This window comes from Equus quagga, chromosome 14 (genome assembly GCF_021613505.1).
Source record: "Equus quagga isolate Etosha38 chromosome 14, UCLA_HA_Equagga_1.0, whole genome shotgun sequence".
NCBI lineage: Eukaryota > Metazoa > Chordata > Mammalia > Perissodactyla > Equidae > Equus > Equus quagga.
This window is the reverse complement of record NC_060280.1, coordinates 71,971,315-71,979,808: the sequence shown is the minus strand read 5'-3', so window position 1 is coordinate 71,979,808 and position 8,494 is coordinate 71,971,315. Positions and strand designations below refer to the sequence as shown.

Here is an 8,494-nt window from a genome sequence, read left to right as displayed (position 1 = left end):
AATACTTAAATGAATGAATGAAGATATTGAGGAATATTTGTCTGAATTTCCAGGGTGATTACTTCCAGATTTAATATCTTCAGATCACAAGTGTGAAGTTAACACGCTCACGAATGTACTTCTTGGGAACCTCAATGCCAAATTTTATTTGCAACTTGCACTCTTTGACACAGAAGAAAATAGTGCTAACGTTTGTGCTGGGAGTCCTTGGTACCCAGCATCCTGCTACTCTTTGAAGAAGAGGGCAGGCACAACCCTGGGTCTCAGAGCCACTTGTGAAGCTGGTCTGCGTCACAGGTCAGCATCCCCAATTGTAAATTTTCAGTTTGTGTTTCTCCAGCTTCATGGTAGCAAACATCCTCACCTTTCACAGTCCCCTGAGGAGTTCTGATTGCTGTGCTATGAAGGGCTGGCTCTGACTTAGAAATTACAGACACCAAATAACATGGAGACAAATATTCTCCAAGGATTTCCATTTCTCAGGGGACAAGCTCTTGAGAAATGAAGCAATTGCAGTTGATGTCTCCCAGTTGTCTAATTTTTGCCTTCAAATGGGATTCTCTGTCAATTCTGAATATATCAATTAGTAAAAAAAGTTTGTTCACAAGATCACTTGAGGATTTTTTTAAATGCAGATTCTAATCCAGCGAGTCTGAGTGGGATTTGAGATTCTGCGTTTCTTACAAGCTCCTATTGGTTTACAGTTCACACTGAATAGCAGGTTTTAGAGGATCAAGGCGCATCCTGACAAGTTATCTTACTGTTAATGGCCCTAGAAATTTTAAAATAATGAATTTAAACCACCTTTTCTTGTACAAATTATGTTTATTTTATGTATAAATAGGCACTATATTTACTTGATTCAAAAGTCAAATTTATAAATAATTCAGAATATTGATACAATGTTTGCTTTTGGGGGGCCCTTACTTATAATAATTTTTCAGATTAAAGCAGGGCCCCCCAAGTTCACAGATCAGAAAGCTTCTTTTAGATATGGAATTGCAGTGGCTGTTACTTCAGTGTGCTGAGTAAAAGAAGTGAGAAAGAGGGTTGGAGCTTGGTTAAAGAGACAAATGGGAAGGATACAAACAGGACTTTGCATAAGTGATTATACAATAATGAAAATTATTAAGATTTGTAGAAGCCACTGTTTTAATTGTGTCAGGGTATATGTACTCATTCAGGTGAGAAAAAAAACAGAGAGAGTGAGAGAAAGAGATAGAGAAGAGAGAGACAAGAGGCAGTTAGAGACAGAGAGACAGAGACCTTTTTTTACCCTTATAAATAACAGACGTATAAAATAATGTATGACACACATTAGTTAAAATATGCTATTATAATAAACCATACTAACATTTATGAGCACCTACATTATACAAAGCACTATGTTAAGCAATTTAGATAAATAATTCCATCTGTTAACATGCAAATGGAAATCTCATACATTACTAATAGGAATGTACAATGGCATGACCACTTTGCAAATAGTTAGGCTGCTTCTTATGAAGTTAAATATATATTTACATAAGATACAAGAAAGTCACTGCTATGTTATTTACAACCCCGAAACATGAAAACACGTGTCTACACAAAAACTTGTACATGAATGTGCATGACAGTTTTATTCAGAACAGTAAAAAACTGGAAACAACTAAGATATTAATCAACAAGTAAATAGGTAAATAAATTGCATTTTATCTGTGAGATGGTGCATTTCTCAAAGATAAAAAAGAAGGGACTTCAAATATACAGCAAATCATAGATAAATGTCAAAAGCACTATGCTAAGTGAAAGAATCCAGATGCTAGAAAGTTTGCATTATAGATCTTATTCATATAAAATTCTACAGAGAAAAACATAGTATATGTAGGGTTTGTTACTATCTGCAGTTTCAGGCATCCACTGGGAATCTTGGAACATATCCACCATAAATAAGGGGAGGGAGTTTAAATTTTAAAATTCATACAAAATCTTATTCATGTAAAATTCAAAACAAATATGTAGTGACAGAAAGCAGATTCATTGTTATGTGGGCTGGGAGTGTTTGGTGACTGACTTTAAAGAGGTATGAACAAATTTTTGCCCTTAATATCGGCAGGATGATATACATTCTTAAATAGTCATCATCCTCTTAGTAATGTACTACTTCACATAAAATACAGGAATATGAAGACATTATAGCTCACTGCCCCCGACACACATGAACTTTATGGTATAGTTGTTATATGCATATGAGAACTGAAATCTTGATAAGTAAGCTTTTTATTTTTAGTAGCTTCTTGGTAGATTCCAAAGGATTTTCCATACAAATGATCACATCATCTGCAAATAAAGACCATTATTTCTTCATTTCTAATGTGGATGCCTTTTATTTCTTTTTCTTGACTTTTTGCTTTGGCCAAATCTTCAACACAATATTGAACAGAAGTGGTGAGAGCAAATATCTTTGTTTTGTTCTTGATATTAGGTGGAAAATGCATTAGTCAAGAGATAGGAAGCACACAATGATTTGAACAGGGAAAGTTTAACGTAAGTATTTTTAATAGGGGATTAGTGTAACAGAAATTTAACACTTGAGAGCTTAATAGATTTCTAAAGAATGCAGGAGTAGTAGATATGGGGAGCAATACTCTATCTAGCGTGATATAGAACACTCAAGGGAGAGTCCTCCCACTATCTAGGCTGAGTCTAGTGCAGTTTCATATCTGTCTTAGACTGGGGTGACTCCAGACTGTGCATGAGGTGAAGACTGAACATCTAGCTTGCTATATGGTCTGCCATGTGGGACTCCCAGGGTACATGCATGTGCCCCAAGCTGAGGAGAATGTGTGGGGAACAGTGATCTGGATTGGGTTGCAGGTTTTTTCTGAGACTCCTGGCATTGCTTCAGTTAAGGGCTGAAGAAAGTGAGTGGCCGCCAAATGCCGGAGGAAAGTTCCACACTGCAGGAACTGTGCACTGGAGAAACCATGAGAAGCCAAGCAATGAAAAAAGAAATCTGTAGATTCTTGGCAAAAGAACCAAGCAAAAAACTAGGAGGCAAAACCCTGCTTTCTCCTCAAGTGCTCATTATTGGCAAGACTTAATACCTTCCCAGAAGACAAAGAAGTATTTTACAACATTCTCCTTCATTATCACAGAGCCAGCAAAAAGGACAAAGTTGGAACTGAGAGATAATAAATCCAAAACTGACCCAGAAACTATTCAGTGTTTCACCATTAAGTATGATGCTAGCCATAGATCTTAGTAGATGTTTTTTATAGGTTGAGGAAGTATTCATCTATTCCTGTTTTCCTGAGAATTTTTATCAGGAATGAGTATTGGGTTTTATAAAATGCTTTCCCTGTGTATATTCAGATGAATAGATGGATTTTTCTTTTTTGCCTGTTTATATGGTGAATTATATTGACTGAGTTTTTTGAATGTTAAACCAATATTGCATTTCTAGTATAAATCCCAGTTTATAATTATGTACAGTAGCCCCCCCTTATTTGTGGGGGATGTGTTCCAAGACCCCCAGTAGATGACTGAAACTGCAGATAGTACAAAACCTTACACGTACTATGTTTTTCTCTGTATAGTACAGCATGAATACACTAGACAAAGGGTTGACTCATATCACAAGTGGGAGACAGAGGAATGGCATGAGATTTCATCACACTATTAAGAATGATAAAAGCAATGTAAAACTTATGAATTGTATATTTCTGGAATTTTCTCTATAATATTTTCGGACCACAGTTGACCATGGGTAACTAAAACTGCAGAATGTGAAACTTTGGTTAAGGGGAAACCACTGTAGTAGTTTTTTAAATATATTATTGGATCTGATTAGCTAAAATTTTGATATGCAGTCTTACATCTATAATTCCTGAGGGATGTTTGTCTGTAGTCTTATTTTCTTCTGATATCTTTGTCTAGTTTTTGTTTCAGGGTAATACTAGCCTTGTATAATAAGTTGGAAAGTATTGTTTCCTTGTTTATATTTTGGAAAGATTTTTTTAGAATTGGTATTATTTTCTTCTTAAAAAACTCAATCTAGAAGCCATCTGTGCCTGGAGTTTTCATTCTTTTTTTGCATGATTAGTCTTGCTAAAAAGTCTTAGTCGTTTTATCCGTTTCTCAAAAGACCATCTTTTGGTTTCATTAGCCCTCTTTATTTTTATTCTGTTTCATATTCCATTGATTTCTGCTGTTATCTTTATTATTTAATTTTTTCTGCCTACGCTTGTTTTAAAATGCTCTTATGTCGCCACTTGAGGTCACTCTTATGAAATCTTTCTTCTTTCTAGTATAATGATTTTAGTACTATTATTTCATTCTAAATAGTGCTTTAGGTGTGCCCCATACATTTTTATACGTTTTGTTTCATGTTATTCAGCTCAAAATAATTTCTATTTTCTTATTTAATTACTTCTTTAAACCATGTTTTATTCCAAATATTTGGTTATTTTCTGGATTTATTTTTGATAAATTCTTGGATCTTTTACTTTATAGTTCCCATCATAATTTATAAATTTTTGGCCATTAATTCTTTGAATATTTTTTCTCTCCTTCTCATTTTCTTTTTGAGGATTCCAATTATACATATATTAGGCTTCTTGAAATTGTCCCTCAGATCATTGATGCTCTCCTCATATTGTTTTTCAATTGTTCTTCTCTCTGTGTTGCATTTTGTTCAGTTACCTACATTGTTATGCCTTAGAGTTTACACATTTTTATATAGAGAGAGAGTTTACACACACACACACACACACATACACACATATCTATCTATCTATATGTATCTATATCCGAGAGAGAGAGAGAGAGAAAGAGTTTGAATTTTACCAAGTTTTATGTAACATAATTGCTTTGCGGTAAATTCTTGCCTAGATTTAGTGAACTCCATCTTGAGAGTTCTACAATCATTCACCCTTTTATTTAGTAATCCAAGCTAGAAACTTGCATTTTTCCTATTCTTTTTGTATTTTTAATTCACTTCTATTCAGCTATCTCTGAACAATTCACCATTTCAAAAATCTCTTGAGAATCTCCTTCCTTTCTAGTTCCACTATCACTAACATGCAATATCTTGCTTAGAATAATAAAATACTTGCTCACTGGTCTTGAACTTAGCCTTATTCTCTTTCTGGCTGTCTTCCACACCAACTTAAGTATGATATTACTAACGTGCAAAACTAACTTTGTCGCTTCCCTTCTTAATTTTTTTTATCAACTCCCTTAACCAAAGTTAGGAGTGGTGTCATATGGTGACCCAGATGTAATTCATAAACTTTTTTCTCTCTGCTTTTCTGTCTTTGTAGCTTGATCATTTCCTGCAAATGTGAGATGATTTTCTGGGTCTTCACAGGCTTTCCCCCTCTTCCTTAGTGGGACAATTGCCTTTCACTTAGTCTATATTTTCTACATGATCTCAAGCCTCAGTAATTCAAGGGTCTACCCATCAGGACTCTTTTTGTTTGTCTTCTCTTGGTCCATTTGTGTCTGTTGGGCAGAACAATGGACTAGGAATCATGCCTAAGACAGGAGTTGTAAATGTAGCCGTTTTCCTTCCCTTTGTAGGACTGATGAAAATTAACTCAAATAATGGATGTCTGAGATCAATGAATGAATGGATAATGGAATACAAGGGTGGTAAAGTTATGTATCTCTGCCCTATATTTGGATGCTATGGGTAAACACTGTAACTTGTTATATCACATAAAGAATGCAACACACTATCGAAAGAACATGATCTGGGTATAATGAGTATGAAGGTTTGAATCAGAAGAGATAGAAGATAATTTAGTGTTTAGAATATCATGTGAATTCATAGTTACATAATGCTAAATGTCCAGAAGCAGAAAAGCAATAATATGAGAGGAAAGACTTTTTAAAGATAATATTGACATGATCTGGAAAATATTCATAAATTATCAAAATGATGTAACTCAGTAGGATTTTTGGCTTTCATGAACATTCGCTTCATAAATAACTTAGAGCATTACTGTTATAAAGATAATACAAATTTATTTGGTCTGCTTTTACACAAATTGTTGCTATGAAGTATAATAATTTGAATCTCTATAATGACTATAATGAGACTCTACAATTAGTCTCCAGTTTGCTCTTTATTCTTCGATCAGCAGAGGTTTGAAAGGTTTTGATTTTTTTTCATTATATCAAATGAAATAAAAGTTAAAAGAGCATTGAAGATATCTGGAGGAAAGGAACATAGTTATACGGGGAACTCGGGATGCTTACTGTGTAGAAGGGAGTTCTCATGGAGGTCTTAGACATATGCACAATTACCTGAGGCCAGAGTACACCTTGCATAAAATCGTGGGTCCTGGAGACAAACTTTCTGGGATAGTCATTTATTATGTTTCGAACCTTGGGCATTTACTCAAACTAAATAAGCTTCAATTTTTTCACCTTTAAAAGGGAAATAATACTAAGGTTTCCCTGAGAGAATACTGTAAATATTATGTAAATTTATCCATTTAAACTGTTGAGCACAGTGCCTGATACTTAATAAAATCTCAATAATGTATGTTACTATCATCATCATCTTCATCATCGTTGTTCTAGTTTTTTTTTTGTATTATTATAAAAAATAAAACTAGAGAGATAGCCCTGATGGCCTAGTAGTTAAAGTTCAGTGCTCAGTCCTTGGTGCCCTGTGTTTCGTTCCCAGTCGTGGAACCACATCATCCCACGTGTCAGTTGCCATGCTGTGGCAGTGGTTCACATAAGAAGAACTAGGAGGACTTACAACTAACGTATACAACCATGTACTGGGGCTTTGTGGTGGGGGGAAATGAAGATTGGCAGCAGATGTTAGGTCAGGGTGAATCTTTCCCAGCAAAAAAATAAATTAAAAAATAAAAATAAATAAAATTAGGGATCCTTTAACCCTCAAGCACCTTTGATTTTATTATTAGTATTTCTCCATACATAAGAACTGTAATATAACTTCAAAAAACGTGTCTGGATAGGAATTTTCAAGATAAAGTTTATCAGGAAGTGTCACTGAGTTTCTAAAAATTTGAACAATAAACTTAATACATTACATATCTCAGCAAACCAAAGGCCTTTTTTCTGACATGAAATCATTATATTGATTTTATTTATGAACATATTCTACCATCCAGAATTTTCTTCAGGGCAAATTTGACATCCTTATTCCTCAGACTATAAATCAGGGGGTTCAGCATGGGCACAATGATGGTATAAAACACAGAGGACACTTTCCCTTGGTCCATGGAGCTAACAGATGATGGCTGCAGGTACATGAATGCTGTAGATCCATAGAAAACTGCAACGCCTGAGATGTGGGAACTGCAGGTACTGAAGGCTTTGGACCTGCCTTCAGTGGAGCGAATTTGGAGAATGCTGGAGAGGATGAAGATGTAGGAGGCAAGGATAACTGAGGCAGGAGTCAGGATGTTAAAAGCACTCAAGACTATTACTAATAATTCATTGATGTAGATGCTGGAACAAGACAGCTCCAAAAGTGGAAAGAGATCACAAAAATAATGGTTAACCACATTGGTCTTGCAGAAAAAGAGTCTCAACATAAAGCCTGTATGGATTGTAGATCCAATGATGCCCAAAATATAAACTCCCACTGTAAGCCAAAAGCAGATGTAATAAGACATGATGACATTGTAAAGCAAGGGGTTACAGATGGCAACGTAGCGGTCATATGCCATTGCAGCCAACATATGAGACTCTGCAATGATAAAAACAATGAAGAAATAGAGCTGAGCCATGCAGTCAGGGTAGGAAATGATGTTCTTCTCTGTCACAAAGTTCAACAGCATTTTGGGGGTAATGACAGAGGAATGGCAGAAGTCTATCAAGGACAAGTTGCTGAGGAAATAGTACATGGGGGTGTGCAGGTGAGAACTGAGGCTTATCAGTGTGATCATGCCAAGGTTTCCCACCACTGTGACCACATAGATTCCTAGGAAGAGGAGGAAGAGTGGTAGTTGGAGTTCAGCATGATCTGTTAGCCCAGCGAGGATGAACTCAGTTACTGTGGAATGATTTCCAGGGTCCATTATCCTCTCAGCAGGTTCTAAGTTTAAAAGAGAAAATGAGAGTATTTGAGTGTATGTGTCATGTTTGAGTGCATGCACATGGGTATCTGCATGTGAAAGAGAGAGTGTTATTATGTGGAGATCAACATTTTATCCCTTATAAGAGGAGATTCATAAGGCAGATATCTCTTGAGCCTCTTTGACTACTCTATGGCAATCAGTTACTCTAGTTGACCAGAGAAAGAATCTTTAATTTCAAGGAAATTATAATTAAAATACTTATAAGTTTTAAGAGGAAAAGACAATTTTGGGGTCAGTTAGTAAGATGGTTACCACTGCTATTTCTGAAGCCTCTTTATTCTTCCTGTATTCTGTATGCACATATTAATGTTCTACATATCAAATGAAGATAATGATTAAATTTCTTTTGACTCAGAATAAAAAAGGGTAGCAAATGCTTTTTACAA

At 35.3% G+C, this 8,494-nt stretch overlaps 1 protein-coding gene across 1 annotated transcript; it reads right to left on the bottom strand.

Annotated features, from left to right (window-relative positions):
- Positions 1-7,112: 7,112 nt before the first annotated feature.
- Positions 7,113-8,048, bottom strand: LOC124225076 (putative olfactory receptor 8G3). The gene has a single exon (XM_046637486.1). The coding sequence runs from the start codon at positions 8,046-8,048 to the stop codon at positions 7,113-7,115; it is 936 nt and encodes a 311-aa protein (XP_046493442.1).
- Positions 8,049-8,494: the final 446 nt, after the last annotated feature.

Bases quoted from the DNA above. Each gene is read 5' to 3' on its own strand.
- LOC124225076 (XM_046637486.1), bottom strand. From the start codon at position 8,048: ATGGACCCTGGAAATCATTCCACAGTAACTGAGTTCATCCTCGCTGGG.